Source organism: Somniosus microcephalus, chromosome 4 (assembly GCF_052327205.1).
Source record: "Somniosus microcephalus isolate GS21.2 chromosome 4, FLI_Smic_1.0, whole genome shotgun sequence".
In the NCBI taxonomy this organism is placed as follows: domain Eukaryota; kingdom Metazoa; phylum Chordata; class Chondrichthyes; order Squaliformes; family Somniosidae; genus Somniosus; species Somniosus microcephalus.
The window spans coordinates 2987117-3009067 of NC_140990.1; the positions used below are offsets into that span (position 1 = coordinate 2987117).

The 21951-nt window shown below is 52.5% G+C and overlaps 1 protein-coding gene across 1 annotated transcript in view; it reads right to left on the reverse strand.

The window, feature by feature from the left end:
* LOC147118181 (myosin-6-like) overlaps window positions 1–21951 on the reverse strand; it is a 128630-nt gene that overhangs the window by 4564 nt on the left and 102115 nt on the right. The window contains exons 17-23 of the mRNA XM_085983672.1: window positions 21718–21949; window positions 15954–16157; window positions 14086–14211; window positions 12314–12484; window positions 11552–11656; window positions 5204–5299; window positions 1812–1946 (exon numbers count right to left, since the gene is read on the reverse strand). Of these exons, the coding sequence (XP_085839798.1) occupies window positions 1812–1946; window positions 5204–5299; window positions 11552–11656; window positions 12314–12484; window positions 14086–14211; window positions 15954–16157; window positions 21718–21949 (1069 nt within the window). The remainder of the gene's footprint in view (window positions 1–1811; window positions 1947–5203; window positions 5300–11551; window positions 11657–12313; window positions 12485–14085; window positions 14212–15953; window positions 16158–21717; window positions 21950–21951) is intronic.

Sequence of the window (21951 nt, forward strand, 5' to 3'; positions counted from 1 at the left end):
CGTCATTCAAATTTCTGAATTCCGGGCATATTTTTGTAAATTTTGGGTAGAAATTCTCCCTTATGCCCTGATATTTTCTACAAGCTGTGAGGAAGTGCATCTCTGTCTCCACCACTCCCTGACTGCAGTGAGAGCATATCCTGTCCTCTCTTGGTAGCCGGGTCTGTCTGTGTCTACCTTTTTCGATCGCCAGGCTATGTTCACTAAGTCTGTACATTGTCAAGGTTTTTCTCAGTTTGCTATCCTTTACCATGGTCAGGTAATCAGCCATGTTGTATTGTCTGTTTAGGGCCAAGTAGCATTTGAGTTTGCTTTGGGTTTTTGTTGTTTCTGCCCAATATGACAGATATTTTTCCTTTTGCTTAGCGACGATTGTGTTGGGCCGAATTCTTTGTGTTACGCTGTCACTGTCCTGGGGCTGGTTATTGTTAGTATTGTTAGTAGTTACTTCACTGAGTCCCAGGACTAGTTGACTGAGGGTATTCTTCTTTATGGTCCTCTCTTGGCATTTCAGGGCTTCGTAATGATAGCACTGGGGGTTGCTCATTTCTAGGTGTTTCCAAAATTTGGTGGCTCTTTTTTGGATAGTGATTATTAATGGATATTGGCCTAGTTCTGCCCTGCATGCATTGTTTATGGTTTTCCTTTGAGTCCGGAGGATACTTTTACAGAATTCTGCATGTAGGATCTCAATTGGGTGTTTGTCCCATTTTGCAAATTCTTGTTGTGTTAGCGGTCCCCACACTTCACTGCCATAGAGTGCAATTGGTTCAATTACTGATTTGAAAATTTTGAGCCAAATGCTAATTGGGATTTCTATTTGGATTGATTTTTTAATGGCATAGAAAGCCCTTCTTGCTTTCTCTTTCAGTTCATTCACAGCCAGATGAAAATTTCCCGTAGAACTGATTTTTAAGCCCAAGTATGTGTAGTTTGTGGTCTCTGACTCTCTCTCTCTCTCTCTCTGTCTCTGTCTCTCTCTCCCCTCCCCCTCCTAGCATTCTCTACCCAATGAATACATTTTTACTGCTTCTGAACCCAGTGAGACTCAGCCTGGCTGGAGGTAAACTATCGGCCCTGATCTTCAGGAGGCCTGCCCAATTAGGAGATCGGCTGGGTAGAGAGAGAGAGGAGGAGAGAGAGAGGGGGAGAGAGAGATGGGGGAGAGAGAGACCTGGGAGAGAGAGACGGGGGAGAGAGAGAGAGGAGGAGAGACGGGGGAGAGAGAGACGGGGAGAGAGAGGAGGAAAGAGGGGGAGAGAGAGATGGGGGAGAGAGAGAGAGGGGGGTAGAGAGAGAGACAGACAGGGGAAATAGAGAGGGGGAGGAGAGAGTGGTGGAAGAGAGGGAGTGAGAGATTGAGAGAGAGTGGAGAAGACAGATGGAGGGAGAGAGGGGGGAGAGAGAGACACACACACACACAGAAGAGAGATGGAGAGAGCGAGATGGAGAGAGAGAGGGAGAGACAGAGGGAGAGAGAGGGGGGGGAGGCGAGATTGAGAGTTAGAAGAGAGCGAGACGTGGAGAGAGAGAGACAGAGAGAGAGAGACAGAGATAGAGACAGAGAGATAGAGAGAGAGAGAGAGAGAGAGAGAGAGAGAGAACATAAGATGTAACTTGTCATGCCAATAAAGCGATTTGAATTGAATTGAATTGAATTGAATTGAGAGGGTGTTGGGGGAAGGGGTGATTAGGACCCCCTCCCCTCTCCCCGGGGAAACAGCTCCTCGCGAGCGGACATTTCCCAACCATCACTTCGTTCGCTCCTCGATCGGGCCTAGTCCGCTGGGTGAAGCCTCCCAGATGCTTACCTTGGCCATGGGGTCGCGGCTCTTGGCCCTCAGCTTGTTGACCTGGCTCTCCGCGATGTCCGCGCGCTCCTCCGCCTCGTCCAGCTCGTGCTGAAGCTTCCGGAACTTGGCCAGGTTGGCATTCGCTTGCTCCTCCTGGGAAAGTCCGAGAGAGAATCCTGTTAAAATGGCCGCCCATTCGCTGCCTCTCTCTCTCTCTCTCTCTCTCAAATGTCGTTCGGTCCCTCTCGCTCCCGTCCCACTCCCAGACCAGAGTCCTGACCCCTGCTGGTGTCCCAGTCCCAAAGTCCTGATCCCTGCTGGTCTCCCAGCCGCAGTGTTCCAGTCCTCTACTGGTCTCCCAGTGCCGAATCCCTGACTCCTGCTGGTCCTGCAGTCTCCTGCTTGTCTCCCTGACTCCTACTGATCTCCCCGTGCCCTGCTGGTCGCCCAGTCTCGGTGTTCCAGTCCTCTGCTGGTCTCCCAGACTCCTGCTGGTCTCCCTGTCCCTGGCTGGTCTCCAAGTCTCCTGCTGGTCTCCCAGTCCCCTGCTGGTCTCCCAGTCCTCTGCTGGTCACAGTCCCAAAGTCCTGACCCCTGCTGGTCTCCCAGTCTCCTGCTGGTCTCCCAGTTGCCTGCTGGTCACAGTTCCAAAGTTCTGACCCCTGCTGGTCTCCCAGTCTCCTGCTGGTCACAGTCCCAAATTCCTGACCCCTGCTGGTCTCCCCCTCTCCTGCTGGTCTCCCTGTTGCCTGCTCATCAAAGTCCCAAAGCCCTGACCCCTGCTGGTCTCCCAGTCTCCTGCTGGTCTGCCTGTTGCCTGCTCGTCAAAGTCCCAAAGCCCTGACCCCTGCTGGTCTCCCAGTCACCTGCTGGTCTCCCAGTCCCAAATCCCTGACTCCTGCTGCTTTCCCATACATCTCCTAGTCTCCCAGTCATGGTCCCCCAGTCCACTACTGGTCTCCCAGTCCCCTGCTGGTCTCCCAGTCCCCTGCTGGTCTCCCAGTACCCTCCTGGCCACCCAGTCCCAAATCCCTGACTCCTCCTGGTCTCCCAGTCCCCTGCTGGTTTCCTAGTCCCCTGCTGGTCTCGCAGGCCCATAACCCCTGACATCTGCTGGTCCCCCTGATCCTTGCTGGTCTCCCAGTCACCTGCTGGTCAAAGTCCCAAAGTCCTGACCCCTGCCGGTCTCCCAGTCTCCTGCCGGTCTCCCAGTCTCCTGCCGGTCTCCCAGTATCCTACCGGTCTCCCAGTCTCTTGCCGGTCTCCCAGTCTCTTGCTGGTCTCCCAGTCTCCTGCCGGTCTCCCAGTCTCCTGCCGGTCTCCCAGTCTCCTGCCGGTCTCCCAGTCTCCTGCCGGTCTCCCAGTCTCCTGGCTGGTCTCCCAGTCTCCTGGCTGGTCTCCCAGTCCCCTGCTGGTCTCCCAGTCTCCTGCTGGTCTCCCAGTCTCCTGCTGGTCTCCCAGTCTCCTGGCTGGTCTCCCAGTCTCCTGGCTGGTATCCCAGTCTCCTGCTGGTATCCCAGTCTCCTGCCGGTATCCCAGTCTCCTGCCGGTATCCCAGTCTCCTGCCGGTCTCCCAGTCTCCTGCCGGTCTCCCAGTCCCCTGCCGGTCTCCTAGTCCTCTGCTGGTCTCCCAGTCTCCTGCCAGTCTCCCAGTCTCCTGCCGGTCTCCCAGTCCCCTGCTGGTCTCCCAGTCTCCTGCTGGTCTCCCAGTCTCCTGGCTGGTCTCCCAGTCTCCTGCTGGTCTCCCAGTCTCCTGCTGGTCTCCCAGTCTCCTGGCTGGTCACAGTCTCAAAGTCCTGAACCCTGCTGGTCTCCCAGTCTCCTGCTGGTCTCCCAGTCTCCTGCTGGTCTCCCAGTCTCCTGCTGGTCTCCCAGTCTCCTGGCTGGTCTCCTAGTCTCCTGCTGGTCTCCTAGTCTCCTGCTGGTCTCCCAGTCTCCTGCTGGTCTCCCAGTCTCCTGCTGGTCTCCCAGTCTCCTGCTGATCACAGTCTCAAAGTCCTGACTCGTGCTGGTCTCCCAGTCTCCTGCTGGTCTCCCAGTCCCCTGCTGGTCTCCCAGTCCCCTGCTGGTCAAAGTCTCCTGGCTGGTTTCCCAGTCTCCTGCTGGTCTCCCAGTCTCCGCGCTGGTCTCCCAGTTGCCTGCTGGTCACAGTCCCAAAGTCCTGACTCCTGCTGGTCTGCCAGTCTCCTGCTGGTCTCCAAATCTCCTGCTGGTCTTCAAGTCTCCTGCTGGTCTCCCAGTCCCCTGCTGGTCTCCCAGTCCCCTGCTGGTCACAGTCCCAAAGTCCTGAGCACTGCTGGTCTCCCAGTCTCCTGCTGGTCTCCCAGTTGCCTGCTGGTCACAGTCCCAAAGTCCTGACCCCTGCTGGTCTCCCAGTCTCCTGCTGGTCTCCCAGTCTCCTGGTTGGTTTCCCAGTCTCCTGCTGGTCACAGTCTCAAAGTTCTGACCCCTGCTGGTCTCCCAGTCTCCTGCTGGCCTCGCAGTCACCTGCTGGTCACAGTCCCAAAGTCCTGACCCCTGCTGGTCTCCCAGTTGCCTGCTGGTCACAGTCCCAATGTCCTGACCCCTGCTGATCTCCCAGTCTCCTGCTGGTCTCCAAATCTCCTGCTGGTCTCCAAGTCTCCTGCTGGTCTCCCAGTCCCCTGCTGGTCTCCCAGTCGCCTGCTGGTCACAGTCCCAAAGTCCTGACCCCTGCTGGTCTCCCAGTCTCCTGCTGGCCTCCCAGTCACCTACTGGTCACAGTCCCAAAGTCCTGACCCCTGCTGGTCTCCCAGTCTCCTGCTGGCCACCCAGTCCCCTGCTGGTCTCCCAGTCTCCTGCTGGCCTCCCAGTCTCCTGCTGGTCACAGTCCCAAAGTCCTGACCGCTGATGGTCTCCCAGTCTCCTGCTGGTCTCCAAATCTCCTGCTGGTCTCCCAGTCTCCTGCTGGTCACAGTCCCAAAGTCCAGGCCCCTGCTGGTCTCCCAGTCTCCTGCTGGTCTCCCAGTCCCCTGCTGGTCTCCCAGTCTCCTGGCTGGTCACAGTCCCAAAGTCCTGGCCACTGCTGGTCTCCCAGTCTCCTGCTGGTCTCCAAATCTCCTGCTGGTCTCTCAGTCTCCTGCTGGTCACAGTCCCAATGTCCTGACCCCTGCTGATCTCCTAGTCTCCTGCTGGTCTCCAAATCTCCTGCTGGTCTCCTAGTCTCCTGCTGGTCACAGTCCCAAAGCCCTGACCCCTGCTGGTCTCCCAGTCTCCTGCTGGTCTCCCAGTTGCTTGCTGGTCACAGTCCCAAAGTCCTGACCCCTGCTGGTCTCCCAGTCTCCTGCTGGCCTCCCAGTCTCCTGCTGGCCTCCCAGTCTCCTGCTGGCCTCCCAGTCTCCTGCTGGTCTCCCAGTCCCCTGCTGGCCTCCTCGTTCTCGAGCTCCACTTACAGCCTCTTCACTGGTCCTCTTGTAGGCTTTAACCTTCAGCTGGAGCTTGTCCACCAGATCCTGAAGGCGACTCAAGTTCTTCCGATCCTCGTCCGACTGGGGAGGCCGAAAGAAAGAAATTTGTTAGCGAGGAACCAGAACAGCACAGGAGGAGCCCTCTCGGGCCGTCGAGCCCGTGCCGGCTGTCAGCTAGTCCCACTCCCCCACCCATTCCCCCGCAGCCCTACAAATTAACCAACATCACTAAAACAGATGATCCGGTCATTTATCACATTGCTGTTTGTGGGAGCTTGCCGGGCGCAAATTGGCTGCCGCGTTTCCCACATTACAACAGTGACTTCAAAAAGTACTTCATTGGCTGTAAAGCGCTTTGGGGCGTCCTGAGGTTGTGAAAGCCGCTGTAGAAATGCTTCTAAGTGGTAGAGGTCGCGGGTTTGGAAGGTGCTGTTGAAGGAGCTTTGGCGAGTTGCTGCAGTGCATCTTGTAGATGGTCCACACTGCAGCCACAGTGCGCTGGTGGTGGAGGGAGTGAATGTTTAAGGTGGTGGATGGGGTGCCCATCAAGCGGGCTGGATAACCATGGAATGGTTACAGCATGGAAGGAGGCCATTCGGCCCGTCGAACCCGTGCCGTCTCTCTGCAAGAGCATCTCAGCTAGTCCCACTCCCCCGCCCTTTCCCCGTAACCCTGCAAATTTCTTTCCTTCAGGTACTTATCCAACTCCCGATTGAAAGCCGTGATTGAATCTGCCTCCACCACCCTTTCAGGCAGTGAATTCCAGATCCTAACCACTCGCTGCGTAAAAAAGTTTTTCCTCATGTCGCCTTTGGTTCTTCTGTCAATCACCTTAAATCTGTGTCCTCTGGTTCTCGACCCTTCCGCCAATGGAACAGTTTCTCTCTCTCTACTCTGTCCAGAACCCTCATGATTTTGAACACCTCTATCAAATCTCCTCTCAACCTTCTCTGCTCCAAGGAGAACAACCCCAGCTTCTCCAGTCTCTCCACATAACTGATGTCCCTCATCCCTGGTACCATTCTGGTCAATCTCCCCTTAACCTTCTCTGCTCTAAGGAGAACAACCCCAGCTTCTCCAGTCTCTCCACATCACTGAAGCCCCTCATCCCTGGTACCATTCTGGTCAATCTCCCCTTAACCTTCTCTGCTCTAAGGAGAACAACCCCAGCTTCTCCAGTCTCTCCACATCACTGAAGCCCCTCATCCCTGGTACCATTCTGGTCAATCTCCCCTTAACCTTCTCTGCTCTAAGGAGAACAATCCCAGCTTCTCCAGTCTCTCCACATCACTGAAGTCCCTCATCCCTGGTACCATTCTGGTCAATCTCCCCTTAACCTTCTCTGCTCCAAGGAGAACAACCCCAGCTTCTCCAGTCTCTCCACATCACTGAAGCCCCTCATCCCTGGTACCATTCTGGTCAATCTCCCCATAACCTTCTCTGCTCTGAGGAGAACAATCCCAGCTTCTCCAGTCTCTCCACATCACTGAAGTCCCTCATCCCTGGTACCATTCTGGTCAATCTCCCCTTAACCTTCTCTGCTCTAAGGAGAACAACCCCAGCTTCTCCAGTCTCTCCACATCACTGAAGTCCCTCATCCCTGGTACCATTCTGGTCAATCTCCCTTAACCTTCTCTGCTCTAAGGAGAACAACCCCAGCTTCTCCAGTCTCTCCACATAACTGAAGTACCTCATCCCTGGTACCATTCTGGTCAATCGCCCCTTAACCTTCTCTGCTCTAAGGAGAACAACCCCAGCTTCTCCAGTCTCTCCACATAACTGAAGTCCCTCATCCCTGGTACCATTCTGGTCAATCTCCCCTTAACCTTCTCTGCTCTAAGGAGAACAACCCCAGCTTCTCCAGTCTCTCCACATCACTGAAGTCCCTCATCCCTGGTACCATTCTGGTCAATCTCCCTTAACCTTCTCTGCTCTAAGGAGAACAACCCCAGCTTCTCCAGTCTCTCCACATAACTGAAGTCCCTCATCCCTGGTACCATTCTGGTCAATCGCCCCTTAACCTTCTCTGCTCCAAGGAGAACAACCCCAGCTTCTCCAGTCTATCCACATAACTGAAGTACCTCATCCCTGGTACCATTCTGGTCAATCTCCCCTTAACCTTCTCTGCTCTAAGGAGAACAACCCCAGCTTCTCCAGTCTCTCCACATAACTGAAGTACCTCATCCCTGGTACCATTCTGGTCAATCTCCCCTTAACCTTCTCTGCTCTAAGGAGAACAACCCCAGCTTCTCCAGTCTCTCCACACAACTGAAGTTCCTCATCCCTGGTACCATTCTGGTCAATCTCCCCTTAACCTTCTCTGCTCCAAGGAGAACAATCCCAGCTTCTCCAGTCTCTCCACGTAACTGAAGTCTCTCATCCCTGCAATCATTCTAGTAAATCTTTTCTGCACCCTCTCTAAAGCCTTCACATCCTTCCTAAAGTGCAGTACCCAGAATTGGACACAATACTCCAGTTGGGGCCGAACTAGTGCTTTATACAGGTTCATCATAATTTCCACACTTTTGTACTCTATATAGGGCAGGATGTTCATTGGGCCGTGGAGGCGGGATTGGAGGCGCGCGGGGGGTTAAAATCCCAAAATCAGAGAGCACGAACCCATCCCGCCCCCAACCCACCTCCATGCCCGTTTCCCAGGAGGCGGGTACCCGCCCCGCACTGAGACCCGCCTCCCTGAGGCGGAAAGGGGATTAGTGCCAATTAACTGCCTGTTAACGGGTAGTTAACAGGCAGTTTTTAGCCCAATCCCTATTTTCATTCCTGAAGTGTGGGATTCCCGACGGCTCCGAACCACGCCAAGTTAGCAAGGCGGGCCGTCGGGATGAAGGGCTTGGAGGGGTCGAGACGTCCGGTGTTCAGGTGAGTGATGGGTACATGAGTGCAGAGGTAAGTGTGTTTGATGTGTGTAAAGTGTTTAAAGAAGTTTTACTAACCTTTACTTACCTTTACAGCCTTCCTTCCCTCAGATCTCAGGAGTCCCTCACCTCACCGGCACAGAAAGCAGAATGGCCGCCAGCTGTCAAAAGTTCCAGCATTCAGCTTTCTGTTCTGGAGACATCTCTAAATCATCCTGAGAGGAAGGAATTAACTTGGAGTACAGATTGTCAGTGTTTGACAGCTTCAAAGAGCTGTGAAACGCTGATATTTCATCGGTCAAAAGCTCTTGGATTGGAGGGTAGCTAATGTTACCCCACTATTCAAAAAAGGTGGCAGAGAAAAAGCGGGGAATTACAGACCGGTAAGCCTGACATCGGTAGTGGGGAAAATGCTATAGTCTATCATAAAAGATGTAATAGCAGAGCACTTGGAAAGCAGTGACAGGATCGGACAAAGTCAACAAGGATTTACAAAAGGTAAATCATGCTTGACTAATCTACTGGAATTTATTGAGGATGTAACTGGTAAAATAGATAAGGGAGAACCAGTGGATGTGGTGTATTTGGACTTTCAGAAGGCTTTCGATAAGGTCCCACATAAGAGATTAGTGTGCAAAATTAAGGCACATGGGATTGGGGGCAAGGTATTGACTTGGATAGAGAACTGGTTGGCGGACAGAAAGCAAAGAGTTGGAATAAACGGGTCATTTTCTGAGTGGCAGGCAGCGACTAGTGGGGTACCGCAAGGATCGGTCCTGGGACCCCAGCTATTCACAATATATATAAATGATCTGGACGAGGGAATTGGATGTAATATCTCCAAATTTGCAGACGACACAAAGCTGGGTGGGAGGGTAAGCTGTGAGGAGGATGTCGTGAAACTCCAGTACGATTTGGACAGGTTGGGTGATTGGGCAGAAACATGGCAAATGCACTATAATGTGGATAAATGTGAGGTTATCCACTTTGATGGCAAAAACAGGAAGGCAGATTATTATTTGAATGGCAATAGATTGGGAGAAGGGGAAGTGCAAAGAGGCCTGGGTGTTATTGTGCACCAGTCGCTGAAGGTAAGCATGCAGGTGCAGCAGGCGGTTAAGAAGGCAAATGGTATGTTGGCCTTCGTAGCAAGAGGGTTCGAGTACAAGAACAAGGATGTCTTGCTACAGTTGTACAGGGCCTTGGTGAGACCGCACCTTGAGTATTGTGTGCAGTTTTGGTCGCCTTACCTGAGGAAGGACGTTCTTGCCATGGAGGGAGTGCAGCGAAGATTCACCAGGCTGATACCTGGGATGGCAGGAATGACGTATGAGGAGAGATTGTGTCGATTGGGCTTATACTCACTGGAGTTTAGAAGATTGAGAGGGGATCTCATCGAAACCTATAAAATTCTGTCAGGTCTGGACAGACTAGATGCAGGAAGGATGTTTCTGATGGCCGGGGAGTCCAGAACCAGGGGTCACAGTCTAAGGATAAGGGGTAAGCCATTTAGGACTGAAATGAGGAGGAATTTCTTCACCCAGAGAGTGGTGAACCTGTGGAATTCTCTACCACAGAAGGCAGTAGAGGCCAGTTCATTAAATATATTGAAGAAAGAGTTGGATATATTTCTTGAGGCTAAAGGGATCAAGGGATATGGGGAGAAGGCAGGGACAGGGTACTGAATTTGGATGATCAGCCATGATCTCATTAAATGGCGGAGCAGGCTCGAGGGGCCAAATGGCCTACTCCTGCTCCTATCTTCTATGTTTCTATGTAAGTCCCGTTCACCCATCACCACCGCTGTGCTCGCTGAGCTACATTGGCATCCGATCCACCAACGCCTCGATGAAATGTCAATCTGTGACGTCACCTGTCACCTGCTGAGTCCCGCTGGGCAGGCGTAACAAGGTCAATCAAGGGAAAATCGCGTGGGTTGGCTAGAACTCGATGGAGGCGGGACTACAACCCCGAAAGTTGTAGTCCCGCCTCCTATCCGACTCCTCAATGAAAATCCAGCCCTATAGCTGCCCCTCCGACATGAAACCCAGGATCCCGTACGCTTTTTTAACTGCTTTCTCAACCTGCCCTGCCCTGCCATCTTTGACGATTTGTGCACATATACCCCCAGGTCTCTCTGTTCGTGCACCCACTTTAGAACCAATTAACGTTGTAGTGTATGTACCTTTAAGAGAGAACTACTTTTACAGCTCCTGTATACTGTGTACCGGCAGTGACCACACCTGTATATAAGCCCTGAGCAGGCATCTGTACTGTTAGTTTTTAGACTACCCTCCTCCAGTAAACACCTGTTGATTGTTGATCTGCAGTCTCCGTCTATTTATTGAAGAACACCATACCTTAAGATTCACGGATTTAATAAACGTCACCATGGGATGCCTCCATTTTTACACAAAGCAAGATCCCAGGATCCAAGAGACGATTGGGCAGGTAATCAGTCTTTTTTCGGAGGGCTGTTGAGTTGAGGGAAGCTTGCTGGGCCTAGGACACCGGGGAGGAATCTCCCTGCTGTTCTTCCAATAGTGTCCGTGGGACCTTTTACGTAGGGCAGGCAGGGCCTCGGTTTAATGACACATCCGAAAGACGGCACTGCTGGCAGTGCAGTGCTCCCTCAGTACTGCCCCTCCGACAGTGCAGCACTCCCTCAGTACTGCCCCTCTGACAGTGCGGCGCTCCCTCAGTACTGACCCTCCGACAGTGCGGCGCTCCCTCAGTACTGCCCCTCCAACAATGCGGCGCTCCCTCAGTACTGCCCCTCCGACAGTGCGGCGCTCCCTCAGTACTGCCCCTCCGACAGTGCGGCGCTCCCTCAGTACTGCCCCTCCGACAGTGCGGCGCTCCCTCAATACTGCCCCTCCGACAGTGCGGCGCTCCCTCAGTACTGAGCCTCCGACAGTGCGGCGCTCCCTCAGTACTGCCCCTCCGACAGTGCAGCGCTCCCTCAGTACTGACCCTCCGACAGTGCAGCGCTCCCTCAGTATTGCCCCTCCGACAGTGCGGCGCTCCCTCAGTACTGCCCCTCCGACAGTGCGGCGCTCCCTCAGTACTGCCCCTCCGACAGTGCGGCGCTCCCTCAGTACTGCCCCTCCGACAGTGCGGCGCTCCCTCAGTACTGAGCCTCTGACAGTGCGGCGCTCCCTCAGTACTGCCCCTCCGACAGTGCGGCGCTCCCTCAGTACTGAGCCTCCGACAGTGCAGCGCTCCCTCAGTACTGCCCCTCCGACAGTGCGGCGCTCCCTTCAACTCCTTCCCCCCATCCCCTCCCTCTTCCTACCGCCTTCCCTCTTAGAACCTCCCTGGAAATGCTGGTTGTGCCAAGAACCTCCTAGTTTTCCAAAACCCTTCCCTTCATCACTCAACCTTCTCACTCCTTCCCCCTGGTTGCTCAAAGTCCCCTCCAACCGAGGGGTCCCAGATGGCCCGCGCGCCGCCTCACCTGGTAGCTCAGCTCCTTGACCCGCCGCTCGCACTTGCGAAGAACTTTGATGGACTCCGTGCCTTTCCTCTGCTCGGACTCCAGCTCGGTCTCCAGCTCCCGGACCTGGGGGACAGGGGAGGGGAGTGAGAGGTCAAGCCTTGGGTTAATTCCTGTCTCGAGAGGTCTCGAGGGTGGGAGCGGGGGGTGCGGGGAGATCCTGAAGGTTAGTCCGAGGTCAAGTTTGATGATGGTTAAAGTTTGGCCGCTGTCCAACCGTAATCAACAAGGTTGGGATGGAGGAGGTGGGGAAGGAGTCACAACATTGGCTGGGCGGGTCAATTGACCAATCAGTGAAGGTTGGTCAATGGACCAATCTGTGTAGAAGGTTCACTCGGCCAATCGCTGTAGGAGGATCAATGGACCAATCAGTTCAGGGGGATCACTGGACCAATCAGTGTAGGACAGTCAATGGACCAATGAAAATAGGAGGATCAGTCGACCAATCGGCGTAGGAGGGTCACTGGACCAATCAGTTTAGGAGGCTCAATGGACCAATCAATGTAGGAGGATCAATGGACCAATCAGGATAGGAGGACCACTCCACCAATCAGTGTAGGAGGATCAACCAGCTTTCCCTGTGGACCTCGGAACTCCCCCGAGGGCCTCGGAACTCCCCCCGAGGGCCTCGAAACTACCCCGAGGGTCCTGGAACTCTCCTGTGGGCCTCGCAACTCCCCTGAGGACCTCTCTCTCTCGGTCAATGGTAACGGGGATGCTCACCCTGCCTTCCAGTTTCTGGATCTGCTTCTTCCCACCCTTCATGGCGATCTGCTCGGCCTCGTCCAGCCGGTGCTGGAGGTCCTTGATGGTCTGCTCCATGTTCTTCTTCATCCGCTCCAAGTGCGCGCTGGTGTCCTGCTCCTTCTTCAGCTCCTCCGCCATCATGGCCGCCTGCCCGGGGGTCGGGGGAGGGGGTAAGAATTAAGACCAAACCATAAGGACATATTAGGACAGTGCGGCACTTCCTCAGTACTGTCCCTCCGACAGTGCGGCGCTCCCTCAGTACTGCCCCTCCAACAGTGCAGCGCTCCCTCAGTACTGACCCTTTGACAGTGCGGCGCTCCCTCAGTACTGCCCCTCCGACAGTGCGACACTCCCTCAGTACTGCCCCTCTGACAGTGCAGCACTCCCTCAGTACTGCCCCTCCGACAGTGCAGCGCTCCCTCAGTACTGCCCCTCCGACAGTGCAGCGCTCCCTCAGTACTGACCCTTTGACAGTGCGGTGCTCCCTCAGTACTGCCCCTCTGACAGTGCGGCGCTCCCTCAGTACTGCCCCTCTGACAGTGCGGCGCTCCCTCAGTACTGCCCCTCCGACAGTGCGGCGCTCCCTCAGTACTGCCCCTCCGACAGTGCGGCGCTCCCTAAGTACTGCCCCTCTGACAGTGCAGCGCTCCCTCAGTACTACCCATCTGACAGTGCGGCGCTCCCTCAGTACTGCCCCTCCGACAGTGCTGCACTCCCTCAGTACTGCCCCTCCGACAGTGTGGCGCTCCCTCAGTACTGCCCCTCCGACAGTGCGGCGCTCCCTCAGTACTGCCCCTCCGACAGTGCGGCGCTCCCTCAGTACTGACCCTCCCGACAGTGCTGCGCTCCCCCAGCACTGCCTCTCCGCCAGTGCGGCGCTCTCTCAGTACTGCCACTCCGACAGTGCAGCGCTCCCTCAGTACTGCCCCTCCGACAGTGTGGCACTCCCTCAGTACTGCCCCTCCGACAGTGCGGCGCTCCCTCAGTACTGCCCCTCCGGCAGTGCTGCGCTCCCCCAGTACTGCCCCTCCGACAGTGCAGCACTCCCTCAGTACTGCCCCTCCGACCATGCGGTGCTCCCTCAGTACTGACCCTCCAACAGTGCAGCGCTCCCTCAGTACTGCCCCTCCGACAGTGCGGCACTCCCTCAGTACTGCCCCTCTGATAGTGCAGCACTCCCTCAGTACTGCCCCTCTGACAGTGCGGCGCTCCCTCAGTACTGACCCTCTGACAGTGCGGCGCTCCCTTAGTACTGCCCCTCCGACAGTGCAGCGCTCCCTCAGTACTGCCCCTCCGGCAGTGCAGCGCTCCCTCAGTACTAACCCTCCGACAGTGCGGCGCTCCCTCAGCACTGTCCCTCCGACAGTGCGGCGCTCCCTCAGTACTGTCCCTCCGACAGTGCAGCGCTCCCTCAGTACTGCCCCTCCGACAGTGCGGCGCTCCCTCAGTACTGCTCCACTGACAGTGCAGCACTCCCTCATTACTGCCCCTCCGACAGTGCGGCGCTCCCTCAGTACTGACCCTCCGACAGTGCGGCACTCCATCACTACTGCCCCTCTGACAGTGCAGCACTCCCTCAGTACTGCCCCTCTGACAGAGCAGGGCTCCCTCAGCACTGAGAGTGTCGTTCCGGATTACGGGGCTCGAGTCTCTGGAGGGTGCGGGGGAATCCAACCCGCGACCCTCTGACTCAGGGATGGGTGGTGAACAAACCGAGCTAAGCTGGGACCATCCTCCCGCGGACTCACGTCAGTGATGGCTTTCTTGGCCTTCTCCTCTGCATTGCGACACTCCTGAATTGAGTCCTCGACTTCCGACTGAAGCTGGTTGATGTCCCCTTCAAGCTTCTTCTTCTGGTTAATGAGGCTCGTGTTCTGGGGGAGCGAAAAGGACAGAAAACACACAGTGAGGCTCAGGAATTTCCCCACCTCGAAGGGTCTGGTTCTGGGTTGGGTCTCCGGAAGTGACTGGGGCTTTGGACACCTTGGGAGTTGTCTCTCTGTCTTGTCCCTGTGGGGGACAAGGATATCAGGGTACAGGGGGAAGTGGGGGGAAAGCGGGGATCTCAGACAGGGAGGGGAGGTAGCGATGGAGGGAGGAATCAGAAGAGAGAGAGCGGAAGGTAAGGAAGAGGCAAAGGGAGAGAGGGAGTGGGTAAGGGAGGAAGGACAAGAAGAGGGACAGGGAGAGAGAACAAGAGAAGGAAACATAGAAACATAGAAACATAGAAGATAGGAGCAGGAGTAGGCCATTCGGCCCCTCGAGCCTGTTCCACCATTCAATGCGATCATGGCTGATCATCCAAATTCAGTACCCTGTCCCTGCTTTCTCCCCCTATCCCTTGATCCCTTTAGCCTAAAGAAATATATCCAATTCCTTCTTGAATATATTTAATGAATTGGCCTCTACTGCCTTCTGTGGTAGAGAATTCCACAGGTTCACCGCTCTCTGGGTGAAGAAATTCCTCCTCATCTCTGTCCTAAATGGCTTACCCCTTATCCTTCGACTGTGACCCCTGGTTCTGGACTCCCCGGCCATCGGGAACATCCTTCCTGCATCTAGTCTGTCTAGTCCTGTTAGAATTGTATAAGTTTCAATGAGATCCCCTCTCATTCTTCTAAACTCCAGCGAGTATAAGCCCAATCGGCCCAATCTCTCCTCATACGTCATTCCTGCCATCCCAGGTGTCAGCCTGGTGAATCTTCGCTGCACTCCCTCCATGGCAAGAACATCCTTCCTCAGATAAGGAGGTGGAGAGAGAGGGGGAGAGTTGAAGAAAATAGAGGAAGGGATGTAAAGAAAGAGGGACAAGGAGAAAGAGCGAGGAGGTGGTAGAGAGAGCGGGAGAGAAAAATAGAGGAGGAATGGAGGGAAAGGGAGAAGAAAATAGAGAGAGAGGGAGAGAAATAGTGGAAGGGGTGGAGAGAAATAGAGACAGAGAGAAAGCAAGAGAGGAGTTAGAGAGGCAGGGGAGAGAAAACATAGAGGGCAAGATGGAGGGAAAGTAGAACGAGGAGGCAGAGAAAGAGAGAAGGAGCTAGAGAGAGTGGGGAGAGAAAAATACAGGAAGGGATGGAGAGAAAGAAGAACAGGGTGAAAGAGGGAGAGAGAGAAATGTTTGCCATTGCCTATCCATCGTCAACCCTTTGAGTGACATTCCCCAATCAATCCTACCCAACTCGCGCCTCATACCATCGTAGTTTCCTTTATTTAAATTCAGGACCCTAGTCTCAGAGTCAAATACTTCACTCTCCATCTTAATGAAGAATTCTATCATATTATGATCGCTCCTCCCCAAGGGGCCTCGCACAACAACATTGCGAATTAATCTTTTCTCATTACATAATACCCAGTCTAAGATGGCCTGATCTCTAGTTGGAGAGATGGCCTGATCTAAAGAGAGAGGGGGCGAGTGAAAAATACAGGAAGGAATGCAGAGAAAGAGGGACAGGGAGAGCAAGAGACAGAGAAGGAGGTAGAGAGAGACACAGAAATAGAGCAAGGGATTGAAAGAAAGACAGAATCTTCCTGAGCTTGCACAGACCTCCCCAGAGGGGGAAACAACCCCGCCCCCCAAACCGGGGAGTTGTGCGGTTAGCCAGGTGGTCCTCAGTACCTGAGAGTGGAGGAGTTGGACCCTCTCGCTGCACTCGATCAGCTCTGTCTCCGCCAACTTGCGGGCTCGCTCAGTCTGCTCTATCATGGCCCTGAGCTCCTCGAGCTCCGCCTGCAGGAGGTGGTTGCGACGCTCCACGATGGCGATGTTCTCCTTCAGGTCATCGTTGCCCCTCAGGGCGTCATCCAGCTGCAGCTGGGTGTCCTGCGGGAGAAGGCGGACAACATCGGACATTTATACTTGGTAATTGTAGGTCATTGATCAATTCTCATTCATTGAGCCCGACAGGGGTCTTAGCTGAATGCACATACTGGAGCAGCAAGCTCCTATAATTTGGCCAGAAAAAGCAGCAAACCTGAGGATTGGGAGCAGTTTAGGATTTAGCAAAGGAGGACAAAGGGATTAATTAAGAGGGGGAAAATAGAGTATGAGAGTAAACTTGCAGGGAACATAAAAACTGACTGTAAAAGCTTTTATAGATAAGTGAAAAGAAAAAAATTGTTCAAGTCAAGCGTAGGTCCATTGCAGTCAGAATCAGGGGAATTTATAATGGGGAACAAAGAAATGGCTGACCAATTAAATACATACTTTGGTTCTGTCTTCACAAAGGAGGACACAAATAACCTCCCAGAGATGTCGGGGAACGTAGGGTCTGATGAAAGGGAGGAACTAAAAGAAATCAGTATTTGTAGAGAAATGGTGTTAGGGAAATTGATGGGATTGAAGGCCGATAAATCCCCAGGGCCTGATAATTTACATCCCAGGGTATTTAAGGAAGTGGCCCTAGAAATAGTAGATGCATTGCTGATCATCTTCCAACATTCGATGGAATCTGGAACAGTACCCATGAATTGGAGGGTAGCTAATGTTACCCCACTGTTCAAAAAAGGTGGCAGAGAGAAAACGGGGAATTATAGACCGGTAAGCCTGACATCGGTAGTGGGGAAAATGCTAGAGTCCATTATAAAAGATGTAATAGCAGAGCACTTGGAAAGCAGTGACAGGATCGGACAAAGTCAACATGGATTTACAAAAGGTAAATCATGCTTGACTAATCTACTGGAATTTCTTGAGGATGTAACTGGTAAAATAGATAAGGGAGAACCAGTGGATGTGGTGTATTTGGACTTTCAGAAGGCTTTCGATAAGGTCCCACAGAAGAGATTAGCGTGCAAAGTTAAGGCACATGGGATACATAGATACATAGAGATAGGAACAGGAGTAGGCCATTCGGCCCTTCGAGCCTGCTCCGCCATTCAATGAGATCATGGCTGATCTTCGTCTGAGATCATAGCTGATCTTACCAGTTCAGTACCCCGTCCCCGCCTTTTCTCCGTAACCCTTAATCCCCTTAGCCTTCAGAAATATATCCAATTCTCTCTTGAAAATATTTATTGAATTAGCCTTCACAGCCCTCTGTGGCAGGGAATTCCACAGGCTCACCACTCTTTGAGTGAAGAAATTCTTCCTCATCTCTGTTTTAAATGATTTGCCCGCTATTTTTAGACTGTGGCCCCTGGTTCTGTGCTCCCCGGCCATTGGAAACATTCTCTCTGAATTCAGCCTGTCCAGGCCTGCCATAATTTTATATGTTTCGATGAGATCCCCTCTCAATCTTCTAAACTCCAGTGAGTACAAGCCCAAACTATTTAATCTCTCTTCGTAGGTCATTCCCGCCATTCCAGGTATCAGCCTGGTGAATCGCCGTTGCACTCTTTCCATGGCAAGAACATCCTTCCGCAGATGGGGCGACCAAAACTGTACACAATACTCCAGATGCGGTCTCACCAGCACCTTGTACAGCTGTAGTAAGGTATCCCTATTCCTATACTCGAACCCCCTTGATATGAAGGCCAACATACCATTTGCCTTCTTAATCGCCTGTTGCACCTGCATGCTCTCCTTCAGTGACTGGTGCACAAGAACACCCAGGTCCCTCTGCACTTCCCCATCTCCCAATCTATTGCCATTTAGATAATAATCTACCCTCCTGTTTTTACCCCCAAAGTGGATAACCTCGCATTTATCCACATTATGGTGCATCTGCCACGTATCCGCCCATTCCCCAACCTGTCCAAATCACACTGTAGCCTCCTGACATCCTCATCAGAGCCCACCCCTCCTCCTAGTTTAGTGTCGTCAGCGAATTTGGAAATATTGCATCCAATTCCCTGATCCAGATCATTTATATATATTGTGAACAGCTGGGGTCCCAGGACAGATCCTTGCGGCACCCCGCTGGTCACTGCCTGCCACTCCGAAAACGAGCCGTTTATTCCAACTCTCTGTTTTCTATCCGCCAGCCAGTTCTCTATCCACGTTAATACTTTGCCCCCAATCCCATGAGCCTTAATTTTGCATGATAATCTTTTGTGTGGAACCTTATCGAAGGCTTTCTGGAAGTCAAGGTACACCACATCCACTGGCTCTCCCCCATCTATTCTACCAGTTACCTCCTCAAAAAATTCCAGCAGATTAGTCAAACACGATTTACCCTTTGTAAATCCATGTTGACTCTGTCCGATCCTTTCCCCATTTGTCAAGTGCTCCGCTATTTTATCCTTAATAATGGACTCTAGCATTTTGCCCACAACCGATGTAAGGCTTACTGGTCTATAATTCCCTGCTTTCTCTCTACCCCCCTTTTTAAATATTGGGGTAACATTAGCTACCCTCCAATCCACGGGTACTGTTCCCGAGTCAATGGAGTTCCGGAAGATGATCCTTAGAGCATCTGCTATCTCCAGGGCCACCTCCTTAAGTACCCTAGGATGTAGTTTATCAGGCCCCGGGGATTTGTCGGCCTTCAGTCCCCTCAACTTACCCAACACCATATCCCTAGAGATACTAATTTCTGTCAGCTCCTCCCTCTCATTAGTCCCTATGTTTGCCGATATTCCTGGGAGGTTATTTGTGTCCTCCTTTGTGAATACAGAACCAAAGTATGAGTTTAATTGGTCAGCCATTTCCTTATTCTCCATTATATATTCTCCCGAATCGGACTGCAAGGGACCGACTTGGGATTTTACCAGTCTTTTCCTCCTGATATACCGATAAAAGCTTTTGCAGTCTGTCTTTATGTTTGCTGCAAGTTTACTTTCGTATTCTATTTTCCCCTTCCTGATTAATCCCTTTGTCCTCTTTTGCTGTATCCTGTACTGCCCCCAATCTTCCGGTCTGGTGCTTTTTTTTGCCAGTTGATATGCCCTTTTTTTTTATTTTATGCTGTCCCTAATTTCCCTCGTTATCCACGGTTGAGTCACCTTTTTAGGTTTATTTTTATGCCAAACCGGTATAAACATGTTCTGGAATTCTTCCATTCTATCTTTGAATGCTTGCCATTGTCTATCCACTGTCAATCCCCCCAGAAACACCACCCAATCAATCTTACCCAATTCCCGTCTCATACCCTCGTAATTCCCTTTATTTAAGTTCTGGACCTTAGTCTCTGATTCAATTTCCTCACTCTCCATCTCGACTGAGAGCTCGATCATATTATGATCGCTCTGACCCAAGGGGCCTCGTACAAGAAGATTGCTGATAAGTCCCTTCTCATTGCACAATACCCAGTCTAAAATGGCCTGATCTCGAGTCGGCTCCTCGACATATTGGTCCAGATAACCGTCCCGAAAACATTCCAGGAATTCCTCCTCCTCAGAATTTTTACTAATTTGGGTAGTCCAATCAATATGTAAATTAAAGTCACCCATGATGACAGCTGTGCTCTTATCGCACGCTTCTCTAATTTCCCTTTTTATGCCTTCCCTCACCTCCATATTACTATTTGGAGGCCTATATATCACACCCACTAACGTTTTCCTCCCCTTGCTATTTCTCATTTCTACCCATACAGATTCCGTTTCATCCGAGTTAATATCCTTCCTTTCCATTGCATTAATCCCCTCCTTTACCAGCAATGCTACCCCACCTCCCCTACCTTTTTGCCGATCCTTCCTAAATATTGTATATCCCTGGATGTTAAGTTCCCAGCCTTGCCCACCCTGCAGCCACGTTTCTGTAATCCCAATCAAATCATACTTGTTTACCTCTATTTCCACAACTAATTCATCCACCTTGTTCCTAATGCTTCTAGCATTAAGATACAAAGCCTTCAGGCTTGCTTTTTTCACACTCTCATTATGAATTAGTTTGGCCCTTTGTGTTTCTCTCCTTTGCTTATTGCTTCTCACCTTTCTACCATCTATTTCTGACTTCATATGACTTCCCTCTTTTCCACTACCTAGGTTCCCATCCCCCTGCCAAATTCGTTTAAATCCTCCCGAACCGCCCTAGAAAATATTACCCCGAGGACATCGGCTCCCTCACAGTTCAGGTGTAGACCGTCCCCTTGGTACAGGTCACTCCTCCCCAAGAACTGGTTCCAATGCCTCAGGAATTTAAATCCCTCTCCCTTGCACCACTGCTCAAGCCACGTATTTAGCTTATCTATCTTACTCTCTCTAAACTTATTAGCTCGTGGCACTGGTAGCAATCCAGAGATTACTACCTTTGAGGTCCTACTTTTCAATTTAGCTCCTAACTCCCTAAATTCAGCTTGTAGGACCTCCTCCCTCTTTTTACCTACATCGTTGGTACCTACATGTACCACGACAACTGGCTGATCCCCCTCCCCCTTCAGAATGCTCTGCACCCGCTCCGAGACATCCTTGACCCTTGCACCAGGGAGGCAACATACCATCTTGGAGTCTCGGTCTCGGCCACAGAAACTCCTATCTATCCCCCTTACAATTGAATCCCCTATCACTATAGCCCTATCCCTCTTTTTTCCGCCCTTCTGTGCAGCAGAATTGGGGGCAAGGTACTGACTTGGATAGAGAAATGGTTGGCAGATAGAAAGCAAAGAGTTGGAATAAACGGGCTAAGACCACGGTTGCGTGCAATGAATGAGAATTGATCGATTACCTACAATTAGAAACATAGAAACATAGAAACATAGAAGATAGGAGCAGGAGTAGGTCATTCGGCCCCTCGAGCCTGCTCGGCCATTCAATGAGATCATGGCTGATCATCCAAATTCAGTACCCGGTCCCTGCCTTCTCCCCATATCCCTTGATCCCTTTAGCCTTAAGAAATATATCTAACTCCTTCTTGAATATATTTAATAAGTTGGCCTCAACTGCCTTCTGTGGTAGAGAATTCCACAGGTTCACCACTCTCTGGGTGAAGAAATTCCTCCTCATTTCAGTCCTAAATGGCTTACCCCTTATCCTTAGACTGTGACCCCTGGTTCTGGACTCCCCCGCCATCGGGAACATCCTTCCTGCATCTAGTCTGTCCAGTCCTGTTAGAATTTTATAAGTTTTAATAAGATCCCCTCTCATTCTTCTAAACTCCAGCGAGTATAAGCCCAATCGACCCAATCTCTCCTCATACGTCATTCCTGCCATCCCAGGTATCAGTCTGGTGAATCTTCGCTGCACTCCCTCCATGGCAAGAACACCCTTCCCATCAGGTCTCTCCTTAACCTTCTCTGCTCCAAGGAGAACAACCACAGCTTCTCCAATCACGCCACGTTACTGAAGCCCCTCTACCCTGGTACCATGCTGACAAACCTCCTCTGCACCCTTTCCAAGGTCCCAAAACCCTCCCGGCGCAAGGGAGAACATCAGGCGTTTCGTGCACAGCAAGACCCCATGGACTCTTCTCTTGCCCGCGCCTCGCCCCTTCTGGCCAGAGTCTGGCATGTCACACTCTCCCGCTCCGCCACCTGGGCGGGAAGCTCCTTCTACGCCACGCATCTCACCTTCAGGCTGCTGTGCAAGATCTTGACTTGCTTCTGCCCCTCGCTGGCCTGGCGGTTGGCCATGCTGAGCTGGACCTCCATCTCGTTGAGGTCGCCCTCCATCTTCTTCTTCACCCTCAGCGCCTCGTTGCGGCTCCTGGTCTCGGACTCCAGGGAGGTCTGGAGGGTGTCCACCACCCGCTGCTGGTTCCTCTTGGCCTGCTCCATCTCCTCCTCCTTCTCCGCCAGCTTCCT